The 12,565-nt window shown below is 43.0% G+C and overlaps 1 protein-coding gene across 6 annotated transcripts in view; it reads left to right on the forward strand.

The window, feature by feature from the left end:
- The window catches only part of GGA3 (golgi associated, gamma adaptin ear containing, ARF binding protein 3), a 34,033-nt gene that overhangs the window by 7,452 nt on the left and 14,016 nt on the right, over positions 1-12,565 (forward strand). For 4 of the 6 annotated variants that reach the window (XM_035104436.2, XM_035104438.2, XM_060271849.1 and 1 more), the window contains exons 2-10: positions 1,191-1,275; positions 1,791-1,866; positions 3,226-3,324; positions 4,856-4,979; positions 5,726-5,829; positions 8,272-8,352; positions 9,507-9,644; positions 10,859-10,940; positions 11,530-11,646. In XM_035104436.2, coding sequence (XP_034960327.1) covers positions 1,191-1,275; positions 1,791-1,866; positions 3,226-3,324; positions 4,856-4,979; positions 5,726-5,829; positions 8,272-8,352; positions 9,507-9,644; positions 10,859-10,940; positions 11,530-11,646 — 906 coding nt within the window. The remainder of the gene's footprint in view (positions 1-1,190; positions 1,276-1,790; positions 1,867-3,225; positions 3,325-4,855; positions 4,980-5,725; positions 5,830-8,271; positions 8,353-9,506; positions 9,645-10,858; positions 10,941-11,529; positions 11,647-12,565) is intronic. The other 2 variants (XM_035104442.2, XM_035104439.2) reach the window with 2 other exon arrangements.

Genomic DNA, 12,565 nt, shown 5'->3' on the forward strand with positions numbered 1-12,565 from the left:
TTTTGGGGGGGGGCGGGGTTCTACCAACACTAACCCCCAGCTCAAGTTCGGGGAGTATGGATGTGAGGAGAAAGAAGGGGAGAAAGTCCTGCTGCACAGACAAAAGTTGTTGTGCAGGGCTTCTGCTGACAGGACTCATTTCCAGGTGATTTTGGGGGGAGTTAGGGAGCCGCTGTTCTAGGGCACATTCTCAATCCAGGCAGGGCAACAGTCCCCCATGCAAACTGAGTGTGAGACTAGAACATGCTCTCCAAACCTCAGCCACATGAACAACTGCCATAGCAGGTACACGGGTGTTTCTTGGCAGATGAGCTAATGTGGAAAAGGGTTCTTTGAAGACAGAAAATGTGAGCACCACTGAACATTCAGGTCCCAGGTGTTGAATATGTCCCACACTGAAATGTCAGAGGTATTTTCATAGGCGAGATCTCTGCAAAATACTTTAAAGGGCAATCGGGAGGTAACCTGCTTCAAAAACCCTTCTAAGCAGAAAAAGACATGCAGAAGCTAGCATTGCTTTAATTCTCTTCTCTCAGGTGTCAGGTGAAATGGTTTATTTCTTGTGGAAATAACTTTCCATAGGCAATGGAAGGTGTGGATGTGCTCTAGTCGGAACTGCCATGTACCCTGCAATGCTTTTGCAATTCCATTGGAATCAGTGGGACAAAAGTGTCTCACTTTGCCTAGATTGCACCCTTGATAAGTACTTTATACAGTTACAGACTGTATACTTTTGATCCCTGGAATGTTACAAATTGTGTCAGATGCTTTTAGGTTTTTCATGACTTCCTTGCTCAGTCTGTGTGGGCTTTTCAGTGGAGTAAAATTGAATGCGGATTTGCCAGTTCGTTATGCGATAAATTGGCAAAATGTGGAGCAAAATGGCAAATAGGGGAACGATGCATGGCTGTTTACTTCGCTTTCTAGAACTCAGCTTTGTAATATGTTCTTCACACTATTTTTCTGCTGGTTTCATAACTTGTAGCATTTGATACTCAAATTTTGACTGATCTGACATGTGCTGAAGTCAAGGAGTGTGCAGTTTCTCAGCAGGAAAGGTTTTAATTTCTCAGAGTGAATGAGAAGAAGGTGGCAGAGTGTACTAATTCTCAAGCGCTACCCTGTCCTGAAGGAACAGGACGCCTTTTGTGTGCATCTTGGATTAACAAGCTTGTGTTTCTATTCACCAGATAAAGCCACCAATCCCCTGAATAGGCAAGAAGACTGGGAGTACATCATTGGCTTCTGCGATCAGATCAACAAAGAACTTGAAGGGTGTGTGTCCAGAATTCAAACCGCATTGCAAGGTTTTGTAGAAGTAATTTTAAATAAGCACGGGTGCTTTGATGATTAATTTAATGTGAAAGTGTTATATAGGGACAGGCAGCCAATACTTTATGTAGACAATTTTGTTTCACAGGAGGGCCCCTCCTAAAATCTGGAAGTTAAAGGTGTTTCCCCCCCCCCCAGGGTATGCTTGCAGATAAAATGTTGAAAAATGTGACTGCAGCTTATGTATTTAAGCTGCAAAAGTGAAGCCTATGTCATCTGAATCACAGTTTTTCACCTGTTTACCTCTGCCTGTGTTTCCTATCCCTGCCTTCGTTGTTTCCTTTGTGTCAATTTCTATATTGTAATCTTCTTGAGGTATGAACCCTTCTGTCCTCTCCTTCTTTATAAAGCATCATCTACACAGACAGCACAACTAACTAACTAACTAACTAACTAACTAACTAACTAACTAACTAACTAAGCAAGCAAGCAAGCAAGTAAATAAGTAATTATTTCAGTCCACAGATAGCTGTGAGATTGCTGGCTCATAAAATCCAGTCACCGCAGGAATGGGAAGCAGTCCAGGCCTTGACTGTAAGTGTTCTTTAATTCTGCTTTATAAATTCTGTCCACTGTCTGTGTATTCAGACAGCATGATTTACACCAGTGTCTGTTGGGGTCTGCACAGGTAGTCTGCTATGCAGACATGACATCCAGTTGTAAGGGCCAACTGGCACAGTGACAATTCTAATTATCTTCTCTGTAAGTCATACCTCGGAAGTCAAATGCCTTGTGAGTTGAACGTTTTGGCTCTTGAACTCCGCAAACCCGGAAGTGAGTGTTCCGGTTTGGAACCCGAACTCCCAAAACGGGTTCTGCAGCTTCCGATTGGCTGCAGGAGCTTCCTGCAGCCAATTGGAAGCCGTGCCTTGGTTTCCAAATGTTTTGGAAGTTGAACAGACTTCCGGAACGGATTTCATTCGACTTCTGAGGTACGACTGTACAGTGGTACCTCGCAAGACGAATGCCTCGTGCAATGAAAGACTCGCAATACAACAGTGTTTTGCGTTGTGCAAGGCGTCTTGCAAAACGAAGTTGTCTATGGCCATGCTTCGCAAGATGAAGTAGCCTCGCGATGGGAAGGGAAGCCGCCGCTGCAACAACTGAGGAGAAAAGGAGCCCCCTGAAGAAGGCTGGCCCGGGAGGGCAGCGCAGCCGGCAGCAGGCCTCGTCTGTGCCTTCTCACCGCCGCGCGCCTGCTTCGTCCCTTTCCCTCAGAGCAGAATCTCAGCTTGGGCCTCAGCAGTGGCGCCAGAGATAATGCCGGTGAGCGCCAGGGCTGTGAGGGAGGTGGACAGGCTTCTCTTCCCCTCTCGGCCGCCTTAAAACAGCCATGGAGCGGAAGAGCCTTAAAGCGGCCGTGGCGCTTGGGGGCAATGTGGCTGCTGTGGCTGCTCCTGGGCTCGGGTGAGTTGGCGGGAAAGAGCTCCGGCTCCCGAGGTGAGCTGGGGGGAGGGGAAGCGAGTGCGCTGCGGGGACGGACCTGCAGGAACCCTGGAGGGCAGCGGCTTTTTTTTTTGCCCATAGGAACGCATTAATTAAATTTCAATGCATTCCTATGGGAAACCACGCTTCGCAAGATGAAATTTTCGCAATACGAAGCTACTCGCGGAACGAATTAATTTCGTCTTGCGAGGTACGACTGTACAATGTTTCTGTAAAAAGCAGTCAGGTTCTGTTTAAGTGCACAGTCCAATATTTAAGTAACCAGAAGAAAATCACCAGGGGACTTAGGTTGGTTTCCAGGGGGAGTCTTACCTTATGCCAAGCATAAGTAATGTTTGAAGGTTTCATAGGTAACCTGTGACAAATTTTAGGGATCTCCATTCAGATAGGCCCATCCTGAAACTTAGATCTATCTTGTGTGTATATGTGCATTTTACTTGATTGCAGGTGCTGGAAGCTTGCATGAAGAATTGTGGGCAAAGATTTCACAACGAAGTAGGGAAGTTTCGTTTTTTAAATGAGTTAATTAAAGTTGTGTCTCCCAAGGTTAGTATGGTTTGCTTTTCCTACACTTGTTTATGTGTCTCACTTGCTTAAATCCATAAAACATTTTGTTGTGCATCAGATTCCACTGGAATCAGCTGAGCTGTCAGTAAATAAATAACATTTGCATACTTCAGAATGTTCCTCACTCTCTGGACCACTTATTTCAAGAGCTGGGGGACAATGTCCAACATGTTTAAATAGACATGGGTGTTGTACAGAGAGGAATTAACCCCAAAATAGTTCAAATTAACAAAAAATGCTGGGCTACAAATCTGTGCTGTCTGATCTGGGAGTAATTCTAGTTCAACTCTTTGATACTTCTGAACAGACATGAATCATCTGCATTCAGATACTGATACACATAGTAAGTCTGATTTGGATGGATGTAAATAAAACACCAAAATGTATGCTTTTTCATCTCAGAGCCCCCACATTCCCTGAAGAGATTCTTGGAAAGCATTTTTGATGTACTTTTTATTATTACTTTATTTATGATTTTCAATTCTATACATTTCGATAATTTAACAATCATTTTAACATTTCAAAACTCAACTTCCTTCCCCCTCTTTCTGCAGTTCCTTAAATTTATCTTTAATATTTTCTGCATATCCAAATTAACTTCATTTGCTCATTTATTCATCTTCTTTAAATATATACTCTTATAAAACATCAGATTATTACAACAATCCTGCCTATGTTCTTATCTGCTTACAGTTTATTTGTAAATATTCAATAAACCATTTCCCTCCTTTTATAAAAAAAATTGTTATCTTGATTTCTCATTTTTCCAGTAAGTTTTGCCATAAGTTTTTGTAGCCATTCTTCTTTTGCTGGGACTGCATTTTTTGGTGTAATTAACAGCATCTTCAACTTACTGACGAACAAACAAACAACAATCATTTCTGACTGAGACTGTGGCTATGTACATACTAACCTGTTCGTAGCACAAATAGTGCAGTTTTACTCAGTCTGGAATCATTCGTGCTTGTCCTCAACATGACACTTTCAGTCTAGATTGATTCTAAAATCTACTGTCCACAAGTTTGGGTGTGGTTACTTCATACACATTTCAAAAAACCCTCCCTTTTATTAGGTTATTCACACCATCTTCTCCTTGCCCTGCCCCAGGTAAGAAGTGGTGATTGCAATTTTGGTATATGCTCTCCCACAATGTAAATACAATCTCCCTGCCTTGGTGGGACTGCCTACATCCGTTTTCATCTGTTTTTAAATGGACACATTGTAGGGTATTGCAAAATCAAGATGTATGTTCAGATCAAGACCAAATTTCCCAAGAAGAGCTTTTCAGGGGCAAAAAAAATATGCAGCAGATCTGAATCACATGTGGACTACATAGAGAAAAGAAACAAGTACTCAGTTTCCATGGACCGTAGAATAAAATATTATATATACACAGCCTGTATCTCTCAGACACAGAAACTGTTCTTGAAGGATTGTTTGCCCCACAACTCATATACCTAATGGTTCAAAGTAGGTTCTTTTATCTTTCACCTTTTGGCTATTCTTGCAGTACCTGGGAGACAGAGTATCAGAGAAGGTCAAAAGCAAAATAATTGAGCTGTTGTACAGCTGGACGGTGGCTCTGCCAGACGAGTCCAAAATCAAAGACGCCTACTACATGCTGAAAAGACAAGGTGGGAAACAATTTCCTTCTTCAGCCTTTCATATACTCCTGGAGCTGCTGTTTGACGGCACTTTATAATTTTGTGACCTCAGAGGTAGTAGCTTCTTCACACCTAGACAGTGAACCAGTTTGATCAAGAGTCATGCTGTCTTATCCCGCCCATTGCAGAATCTTGGCTGTGCTGTAGGGTTCAGTGCTGTGAAAGTTATGGCCCGGGCTGCCTATTTTGTTACCATTGATTTCCAACCCATGCACCAGCTGCTTATTTCTTTGTTCCTCACTCCTAATGTTTTGTTGGAGGTCACATGATAATCAGGAAGTATCAGGCAAGTAAGAGAATCCAGGGCAAGCTCACACGCTCAAGGGCAGAAACATGGGCTTACAAGATCATGAGAGGGAGCAAGTCTTAAAGACATCCCAAAGTGAATTACAGGAGTTCAGCTGCAGACAGAAAAGTCCATCATAGCCTGCAGGAGAGCTGCATACTGGCAGTCAGTAGGAACGAGACTCGGAACAGCGTCTGGTTCTTGTCTGCTAATTGTAAAAGGCACTGTAGCCTTTTACCAACCACCTGAGATAGCAGTGCATTAGGAGCACCATTTGCAGGTAGCAGACCCTAGTTCAATGCATTAAGATGTCTTTAATACGATAGAGCTTGCTGGGGTTTTTTGTGTGCAGGCAACTGGCAGTGAACAAGCAAACCCAGAGAGCTTTCCTGTAAAGAGTGACAATGTTTTTCTTCCTTTCTGCATTCAGGCATTGTTCTGTCTGACCCTGTAATTCCTGCAGAGAGTACCCTAATCCCCTCCCCTCCAGCTCGTCCCAAAAACCCTGTGTTTGATGATGAAGAGAAATCCAAGGTAAAGCTAACTGCAAAAATTAGAACTGTAATTCTTAGAATTTAGCAACAGCTGAGGTATCTTCTAGTGCTTGACAAAGGAGAGCAGATACTGTATAAAGATCTAAACCAGGCATCCCCAAACTGCGGCCCTCCAGATGTTTTGGCCTACAACTCCCATGATCCCTAGCTAACAGGACCAGTGGTCGGGGAAGATGGGAATTGTAGTCCAAAACATCTGGAGGGCCGAAGTTTGGAGGTGCCTGATCTAAACCACCACTACCCCTCAATCTAATTTTCTATAGTTTAAAAAAAATGTCAAAGGTTTAAATGTTTTGGGTAGGTAGTTCTTATTTCTCGTGAGTGTTTTAGCACAACAGCTTAACGTTTTTGAAGTTTTCACAAATGCTTTTGTATCTTACAAAATGTGTTTTAACTCCTTGTTGTCTCTTTGTGTTGAGGGCGGAGGAGGCTCGCCTCTTCTGCCTGTCTAGAGTAGCACATGAGTCAATCTCTTGGGAATACTTGCCTGACTTTAGCCAGCCATGACCCTAGGGGTCCCTTCCAACTCTACAATTCTATGATTAAGGTAAAGGTAAAGGGACCCCTGACTATTAGGTCCAGTCGTGACTGACTCTGGGGTTGCGGCGCTCATCTCGCATTATTGGCCGAGGGAGCCGGCGTACAGCTTCCAGGTCATGTGGCCAGCATGACAAAGCCGCTTCTGGCGAACCAGAGCAGCACATGGAAACGCCGTTTACCTTCCCGCTTGGAGCGGTACCTATTTATCTACTTGCACTTTGAAACTGCTAGGTTGGCAGGAGCTGGGACCAAGCAATGGGAGCTCACCCCATCGCAGGGATTCGACGCAGGGATTCGAACCGCCGACCTTCTGATCGGCAAGCCCTAGGCTCAGTGGTTTAACTCACAGCGCCACCCGCGTCCCTAATTCTATGATTAGCTTCATTTAAATTTCTCTTTACTGTTTGCTGAAAGAGAGAGGGCAAGAGCATGTTATGGTCCTTAAACTATTGGGGGGGGGGGAATGAAGCAGAAATGAAGTCTGGGAAAGCCCTGCATGACTTCACTGAAGAAAATGTAAGACATGTTGTGTATGTATGTGAACAGGAGAGGATGATGAGATATAATAATAATAATAATAATAATAATAATAATAATAATAATAATAATAATAATAATAATAATAATGGTATTTGTACAGTACTTTCCCTAAGGACATAAGAGCTTCATTTTCATTTTCCCTGTCATCCACACAACACTCCTCTAAGTAAACCAGTCTTATTATGCCCATTTGCAGATGAGAGAGAGAAAGAGGAGTTAAACTAATTTAAGGCTGGGAATTTAGTAATCTTTTAACTCGTTTGGACTGGTGGAAGTTTTAGAAAGATGCAATTTAGGATTTAGTAATGTGCATGCTTAATTGGTGGCTGTTTGGTTAATATTCTTTTTCCATTTATATACTGCTCTTGTATTCCATTTATACATTTTCAAACTCTAGTTATTGCTGAGTTTATATAGTTTTATCATTTCTATGCCTTTTGGTTTAAATAAATCTTTCCAATTTTATTTTTGGTCTGACTCCGGTCCCTTTCTGATTACCGTTGCCACCTCACTGGAGCGAAACCTAAGAACTTATACTCTCAGTAGTGACTCACCTAGATCACTCAGTGAGTTTAGGCCTGAACAGGGATTTGAATCCGAGGCTTCCAAGTCACGGCTTATGCTCTTGAACATGATGCAGATTCCAGTACTTCTGCACATTGAGGGTCTTCTCCAGCGCTGTTGTTTGGCTATTGCAACAGACTTTCTGCTTGCACAGTGGAACTTTCCTCTCTTCTCCTCTCCCCTGCAGCTCCCCACAGACCCTCTAGAGCAGACTTTGAGGATGTGTGGGGAGAGGAAGGGGAACTCTGCATGCATAGTATTGGATGCAACCCAGAAGGACTATTGCTGTAGACTGCTGCTGTCTGCAGAGAGGATGGAATAGAAGTGGGTGTCAAATGGACACTCTAAAGCTGAGACGAGTAATTTAAAGTGTACTTTCTTGTCTTACTCCTCTTGCTAAATGAACCTCATCCCTAGCTGTAGTTGTCATAGAGTGCCTCTGCACCAACCATGCTGAGGTTGGGGGAGATCAGTGACAATCCGGTACTGATTCTGAAGTAGCTGGTGATGAACTGCTGTCAGCTTCCTCTATCAGAGCACTGAAACAACTAGCCTGAGCAAATTAACATGGTGTACGTTCCAATAGCATCCACGTTTCTTGCTTCCGTTGTAATGTGTTCATGATCAGAGTGCCAAAGGTTGGATGCTTCAAAGACAAACCAGAACCTGGCTAATGCAAGCATAAGGTATCAGTTCCTCGACTGAGAATCTACAAAACCAGGAAAAGTCCTGTCACTCCTAAAACACTTTTCCTAAAAGTTTTTTTCCCTTTTTGCAGCTTTTAGCTAAACTGTTAAAAAGCAAAAATCCAGATGATTTGCAAGAGGCAAACAAGCTTATTAAATCTATGGTGAAAGAGGTGAGACTGAGCACTTAATCAACATATCTGTAGGGGTGATAATTGTTTGGGGCTTGTTTTTGTAATTTTAAGCATTTTAGAATCTGAATATCTGTGTAAGCAATGCCCTGGTTTCCTTCCTGAGCAAAACCAAGTTCTTACCCAGGTTTGATGCTGCAGAGTAAACTTAGAAAAGCCGCTCAGTGATTTATAGCCCCACTTTGCCTGGATTTCCTTGGGGTTTTTGATAGCTGCTGATGCCTAGGCCTTCCTGCTCATCCTCCCAGTCACAGCCCTACTCTGTGCAAAGCTAAGTGTGCTTCCATCCATTGAAATTGGTGGGCTTAGGCATGCCTAACTCAGCCGTGCTTAGGATGGGGTTTGGGGTACAAATTGCAAGGACAGAAGTTCCCTTTTTCCCCTAGTGCCATATGCTGCCCTTGTCTTCGCTGGGTGTGGCGTTCCTGTCTCTGATTTCCTCTGATCTTACGTTGGCCTTTTGCATTTTTTCCAAAGAAACACTTTGAAAATAGACGTGCAGCATTTTTGAAAGGCGCAGGGAGCACAAGGGGCAAGGAGCTGTCTGGTTGTTCAGGGTTAACAGGCTTCTCTTGCGGAGACCAGGTGCAAAGAAGGACAAGAGCACCTGTGCCTTGAATGGCTGCCTGGAAGAGATAATGTGGGCAAGTGTACCTTTTCTCACTCCTGCAAAGTGAGTTGCACCTGCCAAAACTCCCCTCTTCTAGGCAGCGATTCCAGTTACAAGAGCCTTGTTCTCCTGCTCGTTTGGTCATCCTTGCTTCATTTCGCATGGCTTCCTGTTTCTCCCCATGATCTATGTATCCCTTTCCCCCTCTAGTTCAATATATAATTCTGCTCCTACCATTTTACCTAATTTTGTGCAAACGTACCTAGGAATAAATCCCACTGAATAAAGGGGTGGGGTGGGGTCTTATTACTATGGATTGAGAGTTGCCTGTTTTGCAAATGTATCCCGGGAAGTCAAAACTTCAGAACTATTTTGATAGCAGGAGGTAGGGGCTCTGTAGACAGAATTCTGTAACCCCTGGTGATAAGTAACCAGACTTCTGGATTCTTCAAGCCAACTTGTCCTGGACAGTAGCGGGAGAACAAAGGAGAGACTTATATTACCTCTTTTGCTTTAAAACCTGAAGGATGAGGCCCGCATACAGAAAGTCACAAAGCGCATGCACACGTTGGAGGAGGTGAACAACAATGTGAAGCTGTTGAATGAGATGCTGGTTCACTACAGCAAAGAAGACTCTTCGGAGGCTGACAAAGAGCTGATGAAGGTGAGCGTGAGTTCTCTGCTAGTAAAACCTTGAGTTGCTTGTTACCCTCTGATTTTCTTTTGACTTCCATCTTCCAATATATAGCCCAGCTATAAAGGTGCAGGCATCTGTTGCCCCAGTTTCTTCTGGGGAGGAAAAAAAATACTTAAACACGTAGCAGAGTTTCCAAACAATAGACCAGAGGCAATTGTACTTCATCCAGCAAAGCTTTACTTCTACTGAAGGCAAATGAGCATATAATGGTCACAAATCCAGTACATTCAGGATTGGCACAGTCCATAAAAATTGAGTTGCAGCACTTAAACTAAAATTTACAAAAACGTATAATAAGACTAAACCTTAACACTATAGCATACAGAACAGGATACCAGAACAAAGGAGAGTGAAAGAAAAAGTAAAACCCAGGCTCCGTCTGGCCTGTATTTATAGTCAACATGACGTTAATTGGAAAAGATAAACGAACCAGTTCAAGCCAGCTGTACTCAGCTTCTCTATCACCCAAACAATCATGAAGCTTCTTCCATACAGAGAAGCTTCCAGAAACCTCTTGAATGAATTAGAATAAGAAAGATCTCTACACATCAGATCAATACTTTCTGCCCTAAGAAATGCAAACTGACAGCATCACTCAGCTAAGGAGAAGGCAATCGAGGAAAACAAACAAGACTTTTAATGATTACTGGTTATTTTCAAGAAGTCTTTTTCCAGATATACAACATTGGGGTATGTTAATTGCATTAAAAACAGAAACAACCCAAAATGCATAACTATAACAATACAGTGCACATCTATCGCCAACATGAAAGAGGAACAGCCAGAGGCAGTCGTTTACACTCGGGTAATACCAACTGCTCTTCAGGCACCAGAAGCAATTCGGGAGAGAAGGTGTCTCAGTAATAATGCCAATTAGAAGTTCTTCTGAGTGAGCGGTGTCTGTACAGCACCTCTCTGACCCGCTACATAAGTTCAAAAGTGTTGGCAAATATGTCTCTTTTGCTTTCACCCCCTATGACTCAATGGCTCTGCATCAATTTTTCTGTTAGTGCAAGTGTCCACATCTTGGACCACCAATATTGTATCGAAATCTTGTGTCAAGCCTTTGCAGTGGTGATGCCTTGGGCTTTTATGCATAAGTAAATGAGGTTTCAGTACAAAGGCTTGCACATGTCCATTTTGACTTATTGGCTCCTATCTCTCACCTCCCCCCCCCCCAGGAGCTCTTTGACAGATGTGAAACCAAGAGGCGGACGCTATTCAAACTGGCCAGCGAGACGGAGGATAATGACAGCACTCTGGGTAAAACAATAAGTTATTCTTTGTAGAACCGGAGGTAGACCTGGACATGCTTTTGTCTTAACAGGTGGTTAAAAGCCTGGATTTTACCTATAATGTCAGCTGAAAATAATCTATAATCCACATAGATAAGTCAGTGGTGTGGCTTAGAATATCAGATATATTTCATAGGAAGCTGCCCTTATACAGAGTCAGACTACTGGTCCATCTATATCAACATTGTCTACACTGGCTGGCAGCAGCTCTTCAAGGTTTCAGGCAGGAGTCTCTCTCTGACATACCTAGAGATGCCAAGAATTGAACCAGAGATCTACTGCATGGAATGCCAGGGCTCTGCCACAAAGCTATGGCCCTTCCGCAACCACCAAATCTTCCTTCATGTACATAAATCCTAAATACTGATAGCAGAAATGGATGTGGCGAAAGCCAGAAAAGCATATAACCGCAGCACCTACAAAGGCAGTGCTGTTGGGGTGGGTGGATTTCTTTGTCGTGGAAATGAATTAAATCAAATGAGCTGGTCCCGTTCCTAGCTTGAGAAAGCATTGCTGAAGATGAAGTTGGTAGTTTACTGTTTATGTCTCCGTTACAGGCGACATCCTGCAGGCTAGTGACAACTTATCACGCGTAATAAATTCCTATAAAAGAATTATTGAGGGGCAAGTCGTCAATGGCGAAGTGGATATTCCTGGGCTGCCTCCAACAGAGGGTGAGTCATATTTTTAAGGAGCAGCACCAAGCCTTCTGTGAAATATCATGTTTCCAGCTTTTGTATAATCTTAAAATTATATGTCACTTGTAATACATAAGTACTTCCTAGTCCTTTGTTCTAAATTGTTAAGTCTTTTTACAAATAACAACTCTTCCTTTCTAGATTGCTGCTCACCCTAATAAAATCCCAAGGTGAAGAATTTAGCAGAGACTTTTAGCCCCAGTTCAATGGCTACACCATTGTCTTTAACCGTTCTTGGAAAACCCTCCAAAAAGGACGCTGGTGTCTTCTTACAACTATCTGATCGTGCTATTTTAGACAAGACACGGCTATCCTAGAGAAATGGCAATTCTAAGATGCTTCGATCTGCTTGTATGATATATACAGTGTGCTTTGAAGCAGTGGGTGGGGGTGGAATCAGGATATCTGAGCTTGGATATGATTTGCTCCTTTGAGATCCATCTGTACAGGGCCAGCTGCCATGAAAGTGGTTTTTTTCATATAGGAGCTCCACAGGTCTGCTTCCGAGATTAACACTGACACAAAGTGTGCTAGCCATCACACATACATTTGGCAAAGGACTGCTTTGAGTCCTGGCCCATGTTCTTGCATGAATACCCAGAAATGATTTATGGGCATAGGTAAAATGTTTTCTATGTACCTATATATATATGTCTGAAGAGGCTTCTATGCAAAAGAAAAAGTGGATACAAAACTGGCACCAGAAAGGGCAAATATTGAGAGGGGAGAGGGAGAACATTTCGGTTTTCGAGGACCTTTTGTTCGTGACTGTCAAGTGGCCTTTCTTGATCAAAGGAGCTTCAAGAGGATTCCAGAGTGAAACCATTGACTTACAACAGGGGCAGGGAGTTGGATCCTGACTTCCACCCTCTGCAGGCCAACTTTGACAGGTGGG

This window comes from Zootoca vivipara, chromosome 2 (genome assembly GCF_963506605.1).
Source record: "Zootoca vivipara chromosome 2, rZooViv1.1, whole genome shotgun sequence".
In the NCBI taxonomy this organism is placed as follows: Eukaryota; Metazoa; Chordata; class Lepidosauria; order Squamata; family Lacertidae; genus Zootoca; species Zootoca vivipara.